The following is a 20,312-nucleotide window of genomic DNA, read 5'->3' as shown; positions in this document are numbered from 1 at the left end:
CTTAATCCGTGTTCCGTTTTAAGTAAAAGTACGCTCTTGACTACATAAATTAATAACTATCGGGCAAAGAATGACTTCCTTACGTATATTTGCGCAAAAGCATTTCGACTCAGAGAGTATATTTTTTACTATATGAAGGAAGGGTAACAAACATCTTGAATAAGTAAAATGCCTTACATATGAGAAATTTTACATGATGTTCATTATTAAACGGTTTAAGGAGCATAAAATACCTTTAAAATAGTTTCAGTAAAAAAAATCATATTTCACTTTACCATATTGCCCTGAAACTGAATGGACTAAGCACGTTGTAAAGCGCATTTGAACCCAAAACTAGAGAATAGAATCTGCAAAATGTATTCTTCCGCATACCGACTACTACAGTATTAAACCAACTGTAACTGGGCAAACCTTATCTGGCAGCGACGTAATGCTGTGATTAAGATCTGCATAGCCTTCACAATGCTGTCAGGTTAGGTTTTCCCCAACTACAGATAGTTCTTATGTTATGTATGAGCCATTGAGAGCAGACATGGTGTAAGACAATTGAATCATAATTTGTATTTTCACAATCCGAAATTAGTTCTAGCTTCATCATACTTCATACGATAGAAGTGTAAGTTTAGATTCAACCATTTACCGACAGACAATTATCGTAAACCGGGACAGCAGTAGTTTCTTTATACAAAAATGGTAAACAAACCATTCAATTACTAAGAATCTAGTTTTATTTACTTACACCTCTTTTTATCCATTCGAAAACGTTTCTGAAATATTCAGAAACCTTTCAAAAGCCTAGAAACGTTTCCGTTTTTTTTAAGTGTATATACCACAGATTTCTGTGTTTGCCTCCTTCAGAAATTAATTGATGCAACTTCAATAAGCGCGAAGTTTAACATGCTTCCAAACTATGTGTTACAGGACAGGGCTGTCTTTCTCTGAGTCCCCCCGCCAATGGAGAATATTCAGGCCAGTGTGTCCAGGCCTTAGCAGGACAGACCTGCACATTTTCCTGCCACGCAGGCTATACCCTCAGTGGAATAGCCACTCTCTACTGCCAGCCTGATGGACAGTGGTCCTCCCTACCTCCGGCATGCATACGTGAGTATGAATATCAGAGCATGGCAGCACTTAATTCTTATAGGCCGTGGCAATCGCTGAAACCCATGGCAAAGAAGGGGTAGCTACAGGGCACGACTGTTTCCATTATTTTTCCATTGATTGGTTGATGCAGGGGTTCCCTCTTGCGATCAAAATGGGCGATGTCCAATCAAAAATAAACAAACTTTGAAACACTGACATTGATTGGTGGATGCATGAGCTGTATTAAAACGTTGACACTGATTGGTGGATGCTTGAGCTGCATTCGTTTAACACAGAAAAGTCAGCAATTGTCAAGGCTGATTAGCGTAAGCGGAAATTTAGTGGGGCCATGATCAGAACGATGACAGACACTCCGATTCTCGTACTCTCGGATTTAACTTCGCTTTGGTTTTCAACTCGGCCAAGGGACGAATTTGACCTCTCATTGGTGATTCGTCTGCCATTTCACCCATGTGACAGGTAGAAAATGACATTGAAAGAAGTCTGACATGTACGAGAATCACCCTGATTATTAACCCCGTTCAGAAGATATTTTATGTCTCGCTAATTTCCTTCTTTTGCTCCAGAATGAACCAGTCCCATAAAAACCATTCCACACGTAAAATGATGTTCTGCCTCGGAAAGTAGTTTTTCCCAGTGACGTAAACAAGTTCACTATCAGTATTCCGGGTAGAAACCTGAAAAAACTACAACTGAAAGCAAGAGTCAAAAAGATCTGCATATCGGGTAACGGGCACCAGTAACAGACAAGGGTCCAGTAACAGACAGTCACAAGTTTGGATTTAAATAATAAGAATTTTAGGTGGGTAAAACTTATATTGCTCTGGCCCATAAATACGGTGCAATCGTCTAGTGTTATCAGGGTAAATGTTACGAGCCAGTTGGTATTTACAAGGCAGTGGTGGAAGGCTATGAACCCTCTCGAGATTAGCTGATGTTTCCTGTTCATTTGAATTTAATGAGGTTTAAGTTCTAAAAATAGAGAACTTTAAGAGAAAAGTGACTTTTGTCCATCACTCACCCTTTCCTCATCCTATCTGTTACTGGGTATCATTAGATTTTTCGGTGTCTGTTACTAGGGTCAGACCTTTTTTTTTTTGGAATTGAACAAATAAAAGTAGAATGAACTAATTTAGAGGATCCAGAAGCAGCCAAACTTTAGATGAGATGTAGCTGCGTGAAAGAAAAAAAGTCTATAAAAAAATTAATTTGAATTTTGATCTCTTGAATTCAAATTATGTTTTTCGCAATCACGAGTGTATGTGTGTATGTAGGCGTGTGTTTATGTGTGTGTGTGGGGTATGTGTGTTTGTGTGTAGGGGTATGTGTATGTGTAGGCACGTGTGTTTGTGTCTGCGTGCAGGTATGAGTGTGTGGGTAGTTGTGTGTATGAGTGTTTGTGTGGGGGGAATGTGTATGTGTGTGTAGGCATGTGTTTGTGTCTGTGTCCAGGCATGAGTGTGTGGGTAGTTGTGTGTAGGCGTGTGTATATGTGTAGGTGTCTGCATGTATGCGTGTGTGTGTATGTGTTTGAGTGCGTGTTTGTGTAGGTTTGTGTGTACGTGCATGTATGTATGCGTGTAAGTGTAGGATATTGATGCAACCTGGAGATGGTTTTCGCTAGAGGAGCAGAATAATCGTGAGGTGCGACACCCAGCCGACGGTGGTGCTGCAGAGGGTGCTGGTGGGAAAATAAAATGATAACACATCAAAACAGTCAAATGAAAGCAATAAGCAATCATGATTGTTCAAAAAGTCTAAATACATTAATAGGTTCTGAAAATTGAGTTAACCTGAGAGCGAAGTCTTAAGCATGGCTGTTACATTTGCCGTTACCCTAATTGGTGTAAAACCTCATTGCAGTGACAAGAGCTGCGTGAGATCCCTGCTGTTGGAGTGCACCTTTTATTGTTAGAAAAGTAGAAATCTGCTGTCAAGATGGTAGCATAGATGGTGGTCGCGAAAGGAGCGGAGCCCCATATTTGGCTCTATTCTTGGCTTAATGACGAAATTTCATTGCCTGGTTAACTTGGTTTGCGTGATACGACATTGTTGAAAAACTTCTTGGCAGAAGAGTAGATCCTTTAGTTGCTATATGCTCACAATGATTTGGGTCAGAAACGTTTTTACATTGATTTCATACTAATTTTTATTTTAAATTAAAAAAAACCGCTATTTCATCATTTAGGTCCAACATCTTACGTTGAAGTTAATTACAATTCTAAGGAATTAATTTTTATTTCATTAGTATTTATCTGCTGCCAAACTAAAACTAAACAATAGTTTACAAAACATTATAAATGAATCAATTTCGAAACCGACGTATGACCTTCTTTCAGAAATCAAATTTAAAAAAAAAAATGCGTTTTAATTCAACACACAACTACTAAAGAATTTCTCAGGTTCACCACAAAATACATGCCTGAGAATGACTTCAGAGCGAAGGAACTAACTCTCTCTCTCTCTCTCTCTACTCAAATATTCAACAAAATTAGTTGAGACAAAGAAAAAACTTTAAAATCCGGACGTTTTGTCCAGCCTGCTCAGATAACTGGACGTTATGTGCTAGCTGTCCAAAAATATAGACTTTCTGTTCGTGGACCTTTATTTGTCCGTTGGAACTTATGTCCGTTGGACGTTCTGTCCCTCGGACGTTTTGGACCTGGATGTTTTGTCCATGGACGTTTTGGATTTGTACGTTCTGTCCGCCTCCCTTATTAATCAGTCGGTCGGCGAACGAAAACGGTGCTTCATTCTGTCGATGCTAAGTTTGTCGTTACCGTCTTCGATATAGGCGAGTGGCTCGTACGGGAGGGGGGCTGCAAGGGGGCAACTGCCCCCCCCCCCCATTTCCAAAAGTAAAAGGACCTTGCCTCCTCACTTTTCAGAGCTGAAAATTAATGATAGGATGAAAAATGATTTTTTTACAAGGTGGATTGATTTATTTCACAAAATTAAAAATCAAAAATTCTAGATAAATGGACTTCTATCATGTTATTCCATAGCAATGGAACTTTGAACTGGAATGGGGAAGTCTACAGTGGCCATCCATCCCGATTTTTTAGGTCATACTGCAAATTTTTTAGGGGTCAGATAATCAGTAATATTAAAATCCAATAATGTAATACAGTTTTACAGAAAAATAAAAATCAACTTCAAGGACACTGCCCCCAGCCCTAACCCCCACATTTTTTTTGATTCCCCACTTTTTTGGTGCACCAGCCGCCTATGGTCTACGAGGGTCAGAAATTCTTCCTGCATTCTCTATTTCTTCTTCTTTTTTCAGAGCCATTGGACCTCCATATTCAGCAAATGTAGTTCTTATATTTTACTGGGCCCAGTCAAAGAACACCATGATTGCAGTTTTTTAATCCGGAAAAAAACTACGTAGGGTAACGACCCCAGTAATTGGCACTTTAAGAGTATGTCCTTCAACTTAACTCTGTTTTCATTACTTAGAAAAAATATTCACTTGCAAATATTTTTGTATTAAAGAATGCACATCTGAGCATCTATTTCGTTCACTAAAATAAAAAACATTTGAATTGATATTTTTATGAAAATAGGTATGTAAAAAGTTACCGAAATCACCAGTAATTGGCACCTGATACCCCGTGTATGACACCTTGTGATCCAGTAATTGGCACACATTAATAGACCCGGAAAATCACTTTATTTTTCACTTTTAGATTACATACAAATTTTATCATCATAAGAAACATAATTAATGTTAATTTAAAGTAGGTAATTTTACATAAATTAATGTTTAATCACACTTTTTGACGTTGAAAAAGTATTTTAGAGAAATAAAAATAAATTTGGAGCATTGCATGGAAAAAAATATCGAGATTATTGCTTTTTCATTAGTCGGTATGCAGTTTCGATTTTACGAATCATAGCTATTTCCTCAGAAAAAGGAATATTGACCCGATGATTCAAAGGGATTAGAAAAAATGAACCGATTCTCTACAGTTGCAGTACTTGACTGATGGCCACGCATATATTTGTTTTTTAATGTTTCTCTTAAAAATTTAACATTACATTCAGTAGGTTACAAATCAATAGTAGAACCTATATAATATACTTGCTGCAAAAGTATCAGAAATCAAACTAGTGACATATTGCACAACACATTAGTGTTTAGAGGCAGATGTGCCAATTACTGGAGATTAGCAAAACTAAAGCACCACTAAATGGCATCCATCATTATTTCAAAAATCCAAAAAGGGACAAAAATATATTTCTACCAACTCAAAGTAACCAATTTCAACAAAACAAAACTTTTGGCAACGAAAATTTAAAATATTTTTTAAATCAGATTTTAATGGATTGGTGCGCATGCTTCCCCTTAAGCCAGAGGAAAAGTTTTTGCAACAAAAATGGCTGATTTGACACAAGCCACAATTGTTTCTCTTTCCTATGCACTGAAAGTAAATGTACATTCAGTTGGTATATAGCCTTCTACTTTAAAAAGATTGGATACGAATCTTATTTTAGGACACTTTTGTTGGAAGTGCCAATCACTGGTGACCTGCCAATTACTGGGGGGTGTTAACCCTACTATAAATGAGAAGAGTATACTATCATGCATAGGATTATTATGTGCTATTATGTTTTGAGATTTATAGTGCGTCTATATCCAGCATAGAGTTATGGGTATTGGCCTATCTTTAAGCAATAATATTTTTATTACTTTGCTGTAAGCAGTTGAACAAGTTTTACCATGGCAAAAGATTTCAAATTTTAGATTTCAATAGAAATCATTGTATTAGACAATAGATGTTTTAATAGGCGTACAAGAAAGCAACGCGTGTAGACATCAGATTTTAAAAATAATTTGCATGAAAATTAATTAAGCTGATGATCAAACCCCTCAACTAAAAGTTTACCTTTCAACCCGATCAGAGCTCTTTGTTAATGCACCATATTATTCTACCCAGAGGAAACTTTTAAAAAGTCCTTTCCTAGGTTCTACCTACTCGACCAACTGTCCCAGTCTTGTTGCTCCAAGCCGAGGAATATTGATTGGTGTGTGTTCGCCCGGCAGAGTGGGCGAAACGTGTGCTTTCGCCTGCGACGAAGGGTACGAGCTGGTGGGACAGAGAACGCTCACATGCCTCCCTGACGGACGATGGTCAAGCTCACTACCCTACTGCCAAAGTGAGTACACAGTCCCTTCAAAACCCTGATCGATTTCTCTCAATCACTGAACATGTATGGTTCCTTAGGACATTATAGTCCCTAATTTGAGTTATTTTTCTACATACTTTTGCTTACCGCCAATGAGAATTCAGCATACCTCTTGGTTCCGTATTGGTTGCTTTGACATTTTTTCCTGACCATATCCTCACTAATGCTGCTGCCACTAGTGCATTCAACCGACAGAGTGGTAAGGTGGTTAGACGCTGCTCTCTCTCGCCCAAAGGTGCAGATTCGGTCCTGACTCCAATCAGTGGATTTTCAAGATGTAGAAAATCGACAGTGTCCATGTCGTATGATTATGCGGCATGCCTCGAGTACACGTTTTTCATTGCGTATCTCCTGGGAAAATGAAATACATAGAGCAATTTCGTATGAAATGGAACAGAGGTGCACCATCTGGTGGGGAAATTGAGAGTCAACAGGTCCTAATTACTGAATAGGCCAACTAGGCCTTGGCCTAAGGCCCCCGCTATTTAGGGGCCCCCAAATGGCAAAAACCTGTTTTAGTCGGTGGCTAAAGTTGTTTTATCAAACGGCTAAAATTGTAATGCTTGAATACAAGGGGCCCCAAAAAATTCCTTGGCCTTGGGCCCCTTGATATCTTAATCGGGTACTGGGAGTCAAAACTGTTGTGGTAAAAGCATCCGCCGATAGTGGTGCTACATGAAAGAATAGGTGTTATTTCCGGGGAACGCTCGAGGTCTGCAAAAGGTAGTGCTCCTAAAACGCAGCCCAAATTAGAAAAAAAAAAAGATAGCTCATTCAGAATTTACCTTCGTGTGTGGGGAGGGGGGGGGGGAGGTCAGCACATCCCTCGAATTATATAAATTACTCTATTAAGTTGCCAGTATGTTATAAAACTGAGGGTTCTGTGGAGAGTTGATCTCCAAATCCACGTCCGTTCACACTTTTATTCATAAACTTTTCAAGAAAATATTCTCTTTGCTTGTCGAACCCACTTTGGATGTACATGCTTTCGCAAACAGCATATATCTTTAGAATAACCGCCATTCAAAGTTACATACCTAGAAATATTTAAAAGAATGTCCTACTACAAGCACAGAAATGTGCTCACCGACCACCCCCGCGCTAAATTGAACTCTACTTTCGAGAAGACCGAGCGAAGTGGCATTTCGTTCTGAACTCACACAACTCATCATTCAACAATACGAAAATCGAATCTTCAAGTCAACTGGGCAGTTTATTTCTATTCTATCCTTCATTCAAGTAAATGTTAGGCATTCAAAACGAAATTTCCAGAACGAAGTATATTATTTTATTATTTACGGTATTTTACTACTTTGTTTGCTACCTAAGACGTGGCATTGTAAATAGTAGTAGTGAAAGTTTTTTAATATAAAAAGATGCTTTCTGTTTCAATTTAAAAAGTTGTAACTTTCATGAACGAGCATGCACCAATCAGTCCTGCTGTGGGCAGGTCAACTGCAGCATCTACAAAAATGAGTTTTTGCGATATTTGAAGAAACGCGTTTTTTATTCCCTGCACTGACTGTGATGAAATGTTAGTCTGACGTTCTTGACGTGTTTTATTTTAAGTGGAAACCAAACACATAAGTTTGTACAAATACAAAAGTGACGACCAGTGGCGGATCACCGAATAGGCGCATGAGGCGCTAGCTGGGGCCTCCAGCAAAGCAAGGGGCCTCGGAGCCGCGTCACTTCCTCAAAGATGGAAAATCAAAATTTTGAGTGGAAAATGCTCAAAACTCCTGGAAATTGACAGTTAGCCATGGATTTTAGGCGCGGGTTGATTGCTCCCTATAGGGCCCCCTGCGTCTAAAGGGGCCCCAGGCTTCAGCTGTCTTCGTTTGAATTTTTCCGGGAGAAAAAAATTTCTTTTAAGAATTTGCCATGGAAATTCATAATTTTGAGTGGAAAATGCTCAAAAGTCATGGAAATTGACAGTTAGTCATGGATTTCAGGCGCGGGTTGATTGCTCTCAATAGGGCCCCCCTGCGTCTGAAGGGGCTCCAGAATTCAGCTGCCTTCGTTTGATTTTTTTTGGGGAGAAAAAACTCTCTTTTGAGAATTTGCCATGGAAAATCAAAATTTTGAGTGGAAAATGCTCAAAAGTCCTGTAAATTGACAGTTTGTCATGGATTTTAGGCGCGGGCTGGTTGCTCCCAATAGGCCCCCCTGCATCTAAAGGGCCCCCAGGCTTCAGTTGTCTTCGTTTGGATTTTTCTGGAAGAAAAAAGTTTTTTTTTTTTTTTTTTGTGGATATGCCTTGGAAAATCATAATTTTGAGTGGAAAATGCCCGAAACTCCTGGAAATTGACAGTTAGTCATGGATTTTAGGTGCGGGCTGATTGCTCCCAATAATTCCCCCTGCATCTAAAGGGGCCCCAGGCTTCTGGTGGATTTGTTTGAATTTTTCCAGAAGAGAAATTTTTGACTTTTTTTTTTTTTGTATGTGTATAAGGTTTAAAGTTTCAAAATATATATTTGTTTCTTTCCTCCGGAAAACTTCATCTAGCATATTTCGCACTAACTCAGCATTTTTTCCGAGATCGGAGAATTCCCCTTCTTTCTTCAAGGTCGAATTTTGTCCCTGAGATAGTGGGGTGTTAGATAAGAAGTAACAAAAGGAAAGGCATTTTTATGGCACTAAGACAGGGGGGTTGGGTTGACCTTGGAAAATCGCCGCGAGAACTATTCTGTCCGGTACATTTCTATCCAATTCAGTAGTTCAGTCAGTGAGTGTTGTCTTGTAACAGTGTTCAGAATCTTGCTAGTTTAATGATAGAAAAAAGCATTTACAAAAATAAAACAGCCCTGGGATTTAGGTGAGCAATCACACTTTTTTTTTTTTCTCCAATGCGTTTTCCTTTTTGGTCATAAGTTTAAAAACAAAATTGTTTCAAAAGAGTCGGGAAAGTTCTTTTTGAGGCAATGCTCCTACGCAACATTCTTTTTACGATGCTGAATTTTTCCTGCTGCCGATCAGGGCTGCGGAGTCGGAAGGAAAATGGTTGACTCCGACTCCAAGATTTTGAAACATCCGACTCCGACTGCGGCTTTTTTATTTTTTTTAAATTTATTTTTTTCAAATCCCCCCTTATGGGAAGGGGGGAAAACTCCTAAATAGAGATTCAAATATTAATTCCTTTTTATGAAATTTTCGCGTTGTATTTTATTGTAAACCTAAGATGCATACAACGTTAGAAATTCAATATAAAAATCAAATTATCCGGTAGGTGCGATTTCTAAAGTAAGATTACTAAAAAGTCCCATTTTTTAAAAAAATGAAAAAGATTAAATTGCTCTCCTTTAATGTTTAACAGATGCTGATAAAATCATGTGCTTTCAATTTTTGAAAGCACTGAGAAGAGTGAGAGAAAGAGTTTTGAAAGAAAAAAAAACTTTTTTGCTAAGTCAAAAACTTTTCTTGAGAGGTGGCACCCCTCCCCCTCCCTCCCGGGTGGCACTCATCTGGTGGGTGACACCTCAACTTAATTTCAGAGTTTATAAAAATTGAGATTCTTTAATTCCGAAAAAATTACCCAATAATAAATCTTAAATTTCATCTTAAAAATTTCAACAAAAATATTGCACTATATTGCGGAGAGAGGTCGTGTACATGTACGTCTGGAGCAAATTTTACACAAAATGCTGCGGTATACAGCTTTGTACGAATAGCTTTAACTGTACCTACATTTCTTGGTTCAATTTTTAATTTTAATTTTTTAATTGACGGCTTAAGAATTAACCTTAATATGAAGATTTTAGGATTAATTATAATTACTGAGTGTTATAAGCAATAAATCATATACTAATTTTATTTTGTACTTTTCAGTGTTAACCAAGCTTTCTTAGATAAAATTTTTAGAATTAAAAAAAAAAAACATTTAGGGGAGAGTGTTGTACCTTGGGGCACTGCTAATTTCTAAGAATCTATTTTTAGCAGCCATGTTTTTATAATCTCTAATAGTAACCTTTCACCATAAATGGTGCCATAGTAAAAATCAGCATCAAATGAGTAAAATTGACGATTTTGTGAGAGAAAGAGAATTTCATGACTCAAAAATAGATATTTTCTTCCTTTTCATTTCATTTTCCGTCTTTGTATGTATTTGTAAATTCAGTCAACTGAATTTTATTCTGTTATAAAAGAGAAGTACTTTCATTATTTTCTCATAAGCAAATTATTTATAGTGCTTCTAGATTGACCATCATTTTGGTTTTCATTAAACCACGTGGTGATTGTACCTTGGGAAAGCCAAACATTTTGTACCTTAGGACACGTTCCAAGGTACAACATATGCATGGTTCTTAATAATTAAGACATGGAACATGGAACAATGTTCTAATCTTATATGTAGTCTTTTAAACAACTTTTTCTTTTCTGGTGCAAAATTTGTTCAAGTATAATAAGGCTGTTTCCTGAATCATGAAGACTTTCCCATAGAACAACAGGATGTGTCCCAAGGTACAATAGGATGTTGAACCTTGGGGTAGCTTGGAACTTATACTTTAAATGGCTGGCAACATTTTATTTTCAAATTGTCTGAATTAAAAAATATATATTCTATAGAAGTATGTTGAGCTATTTTAATGTGACTTTTAGATTTTAAATTTGATTCAAATAATTGACGTTAAAAATTAAAATATGAAAAGTGTTCCAAAGTACAACATTATCCCCTATATTTTATTGGATCTTTTTTATTTGTGCTTTCGTACCAACACTCTTTCGAATTTACCAAGCACCCTGAGAAGTTTCTCGACTTGCTCAAGCGATACATGTATTCATTTTACTATTTTATAACAGAGAACGAGATAAAAAATATATTACTTTTATTTCAAAGTGATTATTTAGAAAATGTTAGGCAACAAAATTGTTTGCTGACAGTTGCTGTCAGTTAAATTAAGTTAGAAAATAAGCAAACTAGGAGACGGCGTTGGTAGCTCTTACAGAAAATTCGATAAACAATCAAGCCAGCTGGTTGCCACAATGAATTATTTTCTTAATAGTAGGTATTTATACATGTAATCAAATTAATTGGTAGTTATTTTTTCAAAAAATTCAAGGAGAGTCAGGGAAAATTAAAGAAAAAAAAAAATGAAACCCGGAGTCGACATGTTTTCGAACGACTCCGACTCCTTTACCCTAAAATGAGCCCGACTCCGACTCCACAGCCCTGTTGCCGAGTTATGATTATTCCAAGCTGTCTTTTTTTGTTTGCAACTCAGCACTGTACCGGCATCTCATACAAGAGGCCCGATCATATAGACTACGCATTTTTGACATATTTAACCCATATGAAGAGACTACTTCTTTAGTTAAGGAAAATAATTATTCTAAATCAGTTTTTTCTGTTCTGAAAATGCAGGCAAATGATTTTATAAGTTATCGTAAATGAATTGACCTTTTTTTATTATTCTGAGTGAAAAATTTGGGAGTGCAACCACCCCTCTCACCCTCCTCCCTATTTGCCGCCCCTGGCCTCAGACGATTTGTAACTATGACTACGAAAATTTTGCTCTCTAAATAAATAATAAAAACAGCCATCGCCATGGTAATCTGAAAAATCAGAGCAACATCAACTTTGGTCAAGTAAATAATCAATAAGTAATTCGTGATTGCTCAAAAAAAAAAAAAAAAAAAAAAAAAAAAAAATATATATATATATATATATATATATATATATATATATATATATATATATATATATATATATATATATTAATTTGAATTTTTGGCATCTTGAATTCAAACTATGTTTTTCGCAATCACGAGCGTGTATGTTTGTGTAGGCGCATGTGTGTGGGTGCGTGTGTGTGTATGTATGCATGTGTGTGCGTGTTGTGTCTGCAGTGCTGTGTGTGTAGGCGTTCGTGTGTGTGTATGTAGACATATGTGTTTGTGTGCAGACATGAGTGTGTGTATGTGTGTAGGAGTGTGTGTTTGTGTCTGTGCGCAGGCATGAGTGTGTAGGCGTGTGTGTATGCGTGTGTGTGTAGGAGATGGACGCAACCTGGAGACGGTTTTCGCAAGAGGAGCAGCATCGTGAGGCCGGTCGACACGACGGTGGTGCTGGCAGAGGGTGCTGGCGGGAAAATAAAATCAGCGTAACGCCAAAAACTAGTGTTGCCAGAGGGTCAAATCCTGATTTCCCCAATTCCCTTCCAACTTTTCCCCAAAAAGCGATGTTTTCTACCAAAATTCCCCAAATTCAAAAATTATTTTTCCACTAATATTTTCATAAAATGAGTTGACTTTCTCTGATATTTTTGTCTCTTGAAAATTTTTTTTCCCCCAAATAGCCAAATTTTCTTATAAAATTCCCCAACTTTTTTTTCTTCCCATTTTCGCTTTTTTTTTGTCTTCTTTATCTTTATCTTTTTTTTTTATTTTTACTAATAATAAAGTTGAAAGTCTCTCTGTCCGGATCTCTCTCTCTCTCTCTGTCAGGATCTCTGTGACGCGCATAGCACCTAGATCGTTCGACCGATTTTCATGAAATTTGGCAAAGAATTAGTTTGTAGCTGGGGGTGTGCACCTTTAAGCGATTTTTCGAAAATTCGATTTTGTTCCTTTACTATTCCAATTTTACAAACATTTTCCCGAGCAAAATTTTCATAAGATGGACGACTAAATTACCAAGTTATCATAATGCGGAACCGTGACGTGGGCAAACCAATTGGCGAGAAATTCATCATGCATTATTTGTAAATACATAGGGGAACCAAAATACTTTTAATTTCCTACTACGGGCAAAGCCGTGCGGGTGCCACTAGTCATAAATACAAGACCGAAAGATAAGAAATAACCTAATATTTTCTTTCAACTCGCATTTACTTACTCTGCTTCTATATGTACATTTAAACTATGATTTTTGTATATATTTATCTAAGAACATTCTTCATCACACTTATTTTTGCCTGTTTCACGTATCAACTAGTTACTCACGCGGAACTATTAATGCGAATTCCGTAGCATAATATTCCACATAATGCGAAATGCGAATTCCATAAAGTTGAGCAAAGCTACGCCAACGCTGTTTGATACAAACAACGTAACTACCAGATGTCAAGACGCGAATTTAAATACGAAAAAAAAATTTTTCCCCAGGTTTCCCCCAAGGAAAAAATTTTTCCCCAAAGAATTCCCCTCAAAACCCAATTTCCCTAAATTTCCATAGAGAGCACCAGATTTCCCCAAAATGGGGAAATTTCCCCCAATCTGGCAACACTGCAAAAACAGTCAAATGAGAACAATAAGCAATCGTGATTGCTCAAAAAAAAAAAAAAAAAAAAAACCCTCAAATGAATGAAATTACTCTAGAAATATTTAAAAGAGCGTAATTTGGAGAAGATAGCCATACTTTATTTACATTAACTAAATCAAATTTACTTTTAGCATCTCACTCGAACAAAATATTTTGTGAGAATCTTCTTTCAAAACAACCCTTAAAAACTTCATTTCGCTTATTACTTCAGCGCAACAGTTTATTCTTTTGTGTATCTACTTGACTCACGTTGAGTATAGTTAATACATTTCGAGAAGAAATTTAAGATATTATTGTTGCGAATACATTATCTCTACAAAGGTTTGAAATCATTATTTAATAGGAAAATAGTGCTTGCTTGCATCCGATGAAATTTTGATTTGGTACGTAACCCTCGTAACGAAAAATATAAAATAACAAATATAACAAAAATCAAAATGTAAAATGTGTCTAAACTATAACCGGTCTAGCCTATTAAGTTATCCTTTAAGTATGGATTTCATTATACTGTACAATTTTCAAGAAAGAAACAAAAGCAAATCTCTCACGAAGGTTTTCATCAGATTTTAAATATCCCGTAAAGTTTGTCTACTGTTGTATTTTTGAAACTATACAGTTTCGAAAATTGGGAGGGGGGGAGGAGGAATTGATCTCTATCTATTGTTTTGAAAAAAATCGATTAAAGGCAGTCCCTGAGCTCCATCCCTTACCCTAACGTCAATAAATATAACCTATAATCGTATTTTTAGGACTTCAATTTCAACAACTTTCCGCTGAGACCCTTGCACCCAGGACCGGATCTATAAATTTCAGACCCCCTACAACAAAATTTGTAGGGCCTCAGAGGCCAGCAGTGTATATTTCTAACGTTAATAAGTCTTAGAGGGCTAGATTTTTTCAGTTTTTTCTTCAATTTCTTGGGCCGTAAAAAGACCAGGTGCACTCCCACACTACGGGGTCTGCGGGTGCGCAGATCCGGACCTGCTGCAGCTGCACCTTTGTGCCCCCTAACATCATCAAAGAAAGTCTAAAATTGCGTTTTTAAAACTACGAGTTTAAAATTTTTCCCGGGGGAGAACCCCCGGGAAAACCCCCCTCTCTCCTTATTTTTTCTATCCAATTAAAGGTTCTCTTTCTCCTCTCTCTTTTTTTTCTGTCCAAATGAAAAAAACTCCCGCCCCTAAGATTTTTTTTTTCTCTCTGGTTGCGCCACTGAATGATGCGCATTGAAAAACAGGGGAAAGCTAGGATTTTGTTAGATGGTCTGAAATCGGGGTTCGGATCTCACACCCTGCACTACCTAAATTACCAAAAAACAAAGACAAAATTTTTCGCAGTAAACTTTTTTTGTCAGAAATATCGTTGTTTTTCCTTTTTAAATAAGAATAATCCCCCCCCCCCCCCAAAGCTTGTTGATTCAAAAAAAATATGATTTTTTGCATTGTAAATATAGGAAACCATATCACTTTCGTTGTGTCAATTAAAGGGGGCCTCCGGATAGGTTGCGCCTGGGGCCCCAAAATCGCATGATCCGCCACTGGTGACGACCAGCAACAGGCTCTGGGCCCAGCTAGGCTGTTTCTAGTCAGTTTATAAGTCCCCAATGAAGATCAATGGCCCTCTTAAAGCTATCCATCCCCTTGCTCAGTACTGCCTCTTCCGGTAAGCTGTTCCAAGTGCCCACGACCCTACTAAAGAAGTAGTTTTTCCTTATTTCCAGGTTATCCTGAGATTTAAATAGCTTAAAACAATGTCCCCTTGTCCTGCTTTCCGTGCAAAAATTTAATCCATTAACAACTTTCATTTTGATAAATTTAAACAACTGAATCATGTCCATTCTGACCCTCCTTTGGTCCAGGTTATACATATTAAGCCTATCAAGTCTGGTATCATAGTTTAAATCTGAAAGTCTCCTTACTAGTCTAGTTACCCTTCTTTGAATCCTTTCCAATACACAAATATCTTTCTTCAGATTAGGCGACCAAAACTGAACAGCATACTCCAAATGAGTAAAGTAAGTGCAAATGAGGCAATAAAGCTTAAGTAAAATTTATAACAAAAATCGGAAAAAAAGGAAAAAATTACAGTGCTGTTGTTTACCTTCCCATAGCAGAACACTTTCGATCGATTTCATTTTTTTTTTTTCAGGAGAACAAGGTGGCAACGGCGAGAACTGTCCCCCGTTGTATCCTCCACCGAACGGTGAACTGGTGGAATGCGACAACAGGCCCGGTGGTCGATGTGTGGTCGTCTGCGAACACGGTTATTTGCGATCCGGATCCAGAGTCCGGACCTGCCTGCAGAACGGGGTCTGGAGCGGGTTCGCCCCCACCTGCACTCGAAAAGTTGGGTACACTTATAAGTACAAAGTCGTGCCCCTGTGGAGCCTGGTGTTCGGATGAAACGACATGCACTCTGCTGGTAGATATTCACGTCCGTACCACATCACTTCAATAGTACTCACTGGTACAATGAAATACACCGGCAACTCAGTCATTCCATCCGAGGACTGCAGTTTCGTGCTTTTTAGCCTCATCAGCCCGGAATAGGAAGTAACTGAGCTGGAGGCGACAAAAGCTCTTAAAGGAGCCAAGAGAGCCAAACAAACAGGTAGCTAATGTAGAATTAGCACACCAGACGAGTGACATCAGCAATGGTGCGGTTCAACTCAAAGATTGAAGGCTTTGAAGAAGAAGACCATTGCTGCGGCCACTCGCCTGGAGTGCTAATTCTAGATTAGCTACTAGGTTGTTTGGCTCTCTGGGCTCCTTTAAGAGGTTTTGTCGCCTCCAGCTCAATTACTTCGTATTCCTGACTGTTGACTGCTAAAAATCACGAAACTGCAGTCCTTGGATGGAATGACTGAGCTGGAGGTGTATTTTATGTATTTCTGCCTTATCCCTGGCTTTGGGCGGTAACTTACTGCAAAAGTACTCACTAGATTTTCCAATCCCGAATCCCGGGGAATCCCTTATGCTATTTAGCGGAATAAATTCCGCGGGATTGAGAGCAAAATTCCCAATCCCGCAAAGATTTTCAATGCAAACGTTTTCCAACTTTAGCCACTTAATATCTTCACAAGCAGCAGTTGAAGTTTGGGTGACCTTCCTCGTGTTTCTGCAAGAAGAGATCGAAAAACTTTGTCCCATATGATGAATGGTGAATTCGCTATTGAAGAACACACAAAAAAAAAGAGTATATTTTTCTAAAAATGAGTTGGTTCTCTCATGCGAGGTTTTTGTTTTTATAACGTTCAGCAGAAAATGCTTATAAATTATAAACGTTTTGAGAAAACCATCACTAAAATTCGAAACCTAGAAAGTTATGCTTTAGAAAAAATTTCGAAAGTGCATTACAGATTGCCACACCAGCTGGAGTACCCTGAATACAATGTTGGAATACTTCAGTAAGCTTAAGGAACACACTTAAAACTTTTAACTTACTAAAAGCGGACAATATTTTTCTCTGAACAGTGCAGTACGTTAAGCTGCTGAAGTTTTTGAATGTCTCTAAAGTAAAAGGCAGAATTAGCAAAGATGTCCGAAATTTTTTACTGAGACAGCGACTTGGGCAAACCGATCAGTGTTCAGTTCACCCCCTGCTGTAATGAATTAAATGCACACATACTATCCACCGTTAATGAAGCTACAAGGTTATTCTTAATGCAAGTTAAATTAGTTACAGCATTACACAAATTGAAAAGACATCGTTTTCGTCTGAAATTTGCAGTTCTTGAGCAAAAAACAATCATGCCCCCGCCCCCTCCTCCCCCATTAAAAAAGAATCTATTTTTGAAGGTGATGAAGTTTATAAGAATTTTTTGCTAAATGACGACAATTATTTAATCTCAGCAGTAAAATAAGTGCATACAATGGCCAATCTGACAGGTGACGTTTCGAGGGGAGAAACCTGGGAAGAAATTGGATAAAACCGTAAAACCAACTTAAGTGGAGCCACAGCGCGCGTTTTCATCAAGCGCTTTTTTTTTTTTCCCGCAAAGTTTCTTTGCCATCCCATACGAGCGATGCTTTCTTAAGGCGCATCAGACTTTTTAGGACACACTTTTGTGTACCGAACAATAGTTGCTAATAGTTTATATGACTTTGTAGTACTCTACAGTTGGTGCACGGAATTAAAAAAAGCTAACAAAAGCAGTCCTTTCTAAAAACTACAACTTTTTCTATTTGACATTAAAATTTAACTTTCAGAAGAATAAAGTCCTTACAATCCCGAAATCCCGCGGGGATTGAACTCGACGCGGGATTGGAAACTGATTTATAGCTGACTTGATGCCAGCCACGGTGGCAACAAAATACACCTGTTACTTGCTCAATTCACTTGAACAAGAATGACAGTTTTGCGTATACAATTGCACCTGACTGTCGGTTTTTTTTTAAACATTTTGTCTTTCAATATATATTTAGTTGAAATGGGGGGGGGGGGGCTCTTCCCTCTACTCGTTCACGCTCACCAACCGCCGAAGATTGCTTCGCAATGAATTGAATCGTCTGATAGGAAGAATCAAATTAAAATACTCCTTACGGTAATCACAAAATGAAAGTTCCGCTTCCTCTCTTGCCAAAAATAGAGTTTAACTGGAATTAGAGTTCATTATAAATAGAGCAATATGAAAATCCCGCTCCCACCCGAAGAAAAAAAAAAGAACCTGATTAAAAGACACGTAGCAAAATTACTGTAAAAAGCGCTTCGAAAAGCACCCGCGGTAAACGGAGGGTTGGCGACCGAATCGAGCAGGGGGCGGAGCTTTTTCTTTTTTTTTCAACCTAAACTCAAATTTTTAACAGTGGCATGTGACAGTGGTCATCACAAGTTCATGGGGAAAAACTAGAATTGATGGAATTCTGGATTTTATTCAGTTCCCAAATTTGTTCAACTCCTCGCTGAATTTCAAAACGTTGTATTGTGGATTTTTACTAGTTCATGAAGACAAGTAAAAAATATTGCGTTACAAGACTATTTATTATCTTGCACTTTATTTTGCTGTCTGCTGAAGAAAATTGCAATCAGTATACTTGCATACATTTAAATAATATTATAACTTCCCAAATATTTTCAATAGTGAAATACTTTTCAATAACTGTTCGCTTACCTATCGGTAATTTTAAGTTGCGATGTTTTGAAATACTATTTCATAATTAATCATTTAGCAGTTGGCAGTTCTGCTTAAGTGATAAGAATTACAGTGAAGTAACGTTACAACGAACCTCAAGGGATCGCAAATTTTGTTCGTTGAAACGGATATTTCGGTTTATTGGTATTCGTTGTTATGGGATTTTACTGCATTTGAAAATTACGTCCAAGCAACACTATTTGGAGACTACACCAAAAAAAATGCTAGTTCCCAATAGTCTTACTTTTGAGTGCTCATTTTGAATCCTGGTTCAGATAGACCTAGAAAATTGCTAGTTCTAGAGCAAAAGTTGGTGAAGCAAAAGTGAAACCCGTTACAACGAATACTAATGCAAGGAAGTATACCTTACAACGAAATAAATGTTCAGTCCTGATCTAATTGCCATTACATTTGCTTGAATTCCATTACAACGAACAAAAATTGCGGTCCCTTCAAGTTCGTTGTAACGGGGTTTCACTGTATTACAGTCTTCCCACGGATAATATGGAATTGGCAAGCGTCCAGTTAAGACGAGTCTATCTGAATGAGGGGGAAAAGTAAAAATTTGATGCGCGTACTCCGCCGATTTCAATTCGACTCAGCTTGATTTAGAGGCTAACATACATCCTGCAAAAACTGGTTTCCCAGAAAAGTAATATATGAGTCCATTTTCGGCTGTTCACTGGATGTTTGCCTTTCCGTCTCATCGGTGGTCAGACTGAGTGTATAATTTATAAAACTTAGAGAGTTATTTTCTTTTATTTATCCTTAGAATTGCTGCAGTTGATGTCACCATGGGCCGTATCTACAGTGAGCAGCTCAACCTCAGTTGAAGTATGAAAAATGAACGTGCGAAAGATGTGCGCTGACCACAGCTCAACTTCAAGACAGACATTCGAACGTTTAAGAATGAAAGCATATTTTTTGTGTATATCATGAAATGAAGTTTTTATTAAGGACCGAAATTTAAAAGCTGTTATTGAAGAAAACCTATTGTTTCATTATCATGAAGTTATGTGCTTGAAAAGTTTTGTAAATATATATTTATATTCTTTAATGAATACTTGCTTGTGCCTTCTATTTATTCCAGTTATGACACTCTTAACAGAAAAAGTGAATAATTTCTTGTACAAAAAAAAAAAAAAAAATCATTGAAATTGTGGTAACTTACGTATTGTTCCGTCTACCATTTTTGTCAAACCCAAAACTATCGCTAATCGAAACTTCAGTTCCTAAGATTTCTTTTAGTTACAGAGCAGCAATAATTGCATTGAGTTGGCTTTGCATTATTTATTGCAACTCTACTCTCGCCAATTTTCGATTGAAATTAATTCCAGTAGGCGTTGTTATCTCTGACCAATGGCTGCTGAAAGAAGTAAAACCAAGACCCATCCACTTACGTAGGATGTGACCTGTCCAATGAGACATCTGCTTTGATAACACAAAATTAAAATGTTTTAACTCTTTGGCTAATTTCTTAAATTCCAAGGTGACGTATTCAAACTCTAGAACCTAGAACTAATGACGCACTTGCTAATTCCGTTCTTTAACTTTCCTCTTCATATCTCCCCTTCACGAAAATGGACGCTTCTGAAACAAGGCGGAACCGAGGGTCAAGTGGTGGT

The 20,312-nt window shown here is 37.6% G+C and overlaps 1 protein-coding gene across 1 annotated transcript in view; it reads left to right on the top strand.

The window, feature by feature from the left end:
- LOC129226306 (P-selectin-like) overlaps nucleotides 1-19,681 on the top strand; it is a 46,779-nt gene extending 27,098 nt beyond the window's left edge. The window contains exons 9-12 of the mRNA XM_054860909.1: nucleotides 922-1,101; nucleotides 6,073-6,264; nucleotides 15,705-15,977; nucleotides 19,460-19,681. Of these exons, the coding sequence (XP_054716884.1) occupies nucleotides 922-1,101; nucleotides 6,073-6,264; nucleotides 15,705-15,958 (626 nt within the window). The 3' untranslated portion in view covers nucleotides 15,959-15,977; nucleotides 19,460-19,681. The remainder of the gene's footprint in view (nucleotides 1-921; nucleotides 1,102-6,072; nucleotides 6,265-15,704; nucleotides 15,978-19,459) is intronic.
- Nucleotides 19,682-20,312: the final 631 nt, after the last annotated feature.

The sequence above is a fragment of the Uloborus diversus genome, chromosome 7 (assembly GCF_026930045.1).
Source record: "Uloborus diversus isolate 005 chromosome 7, Udiv.v.3.1, whole genome shotgun sequence".
Classification (NCBI taxonomy): Eukaryota; Metazoa; Arthropoda; class Arachnida; order Araneae; family Uloboridae; genus Uloborus; species Uloborus diversus.
Note: the sequence above shows the minus strand (reverse complement) of the source record. Positions and strands in the feature narration are given on the sequence as shown.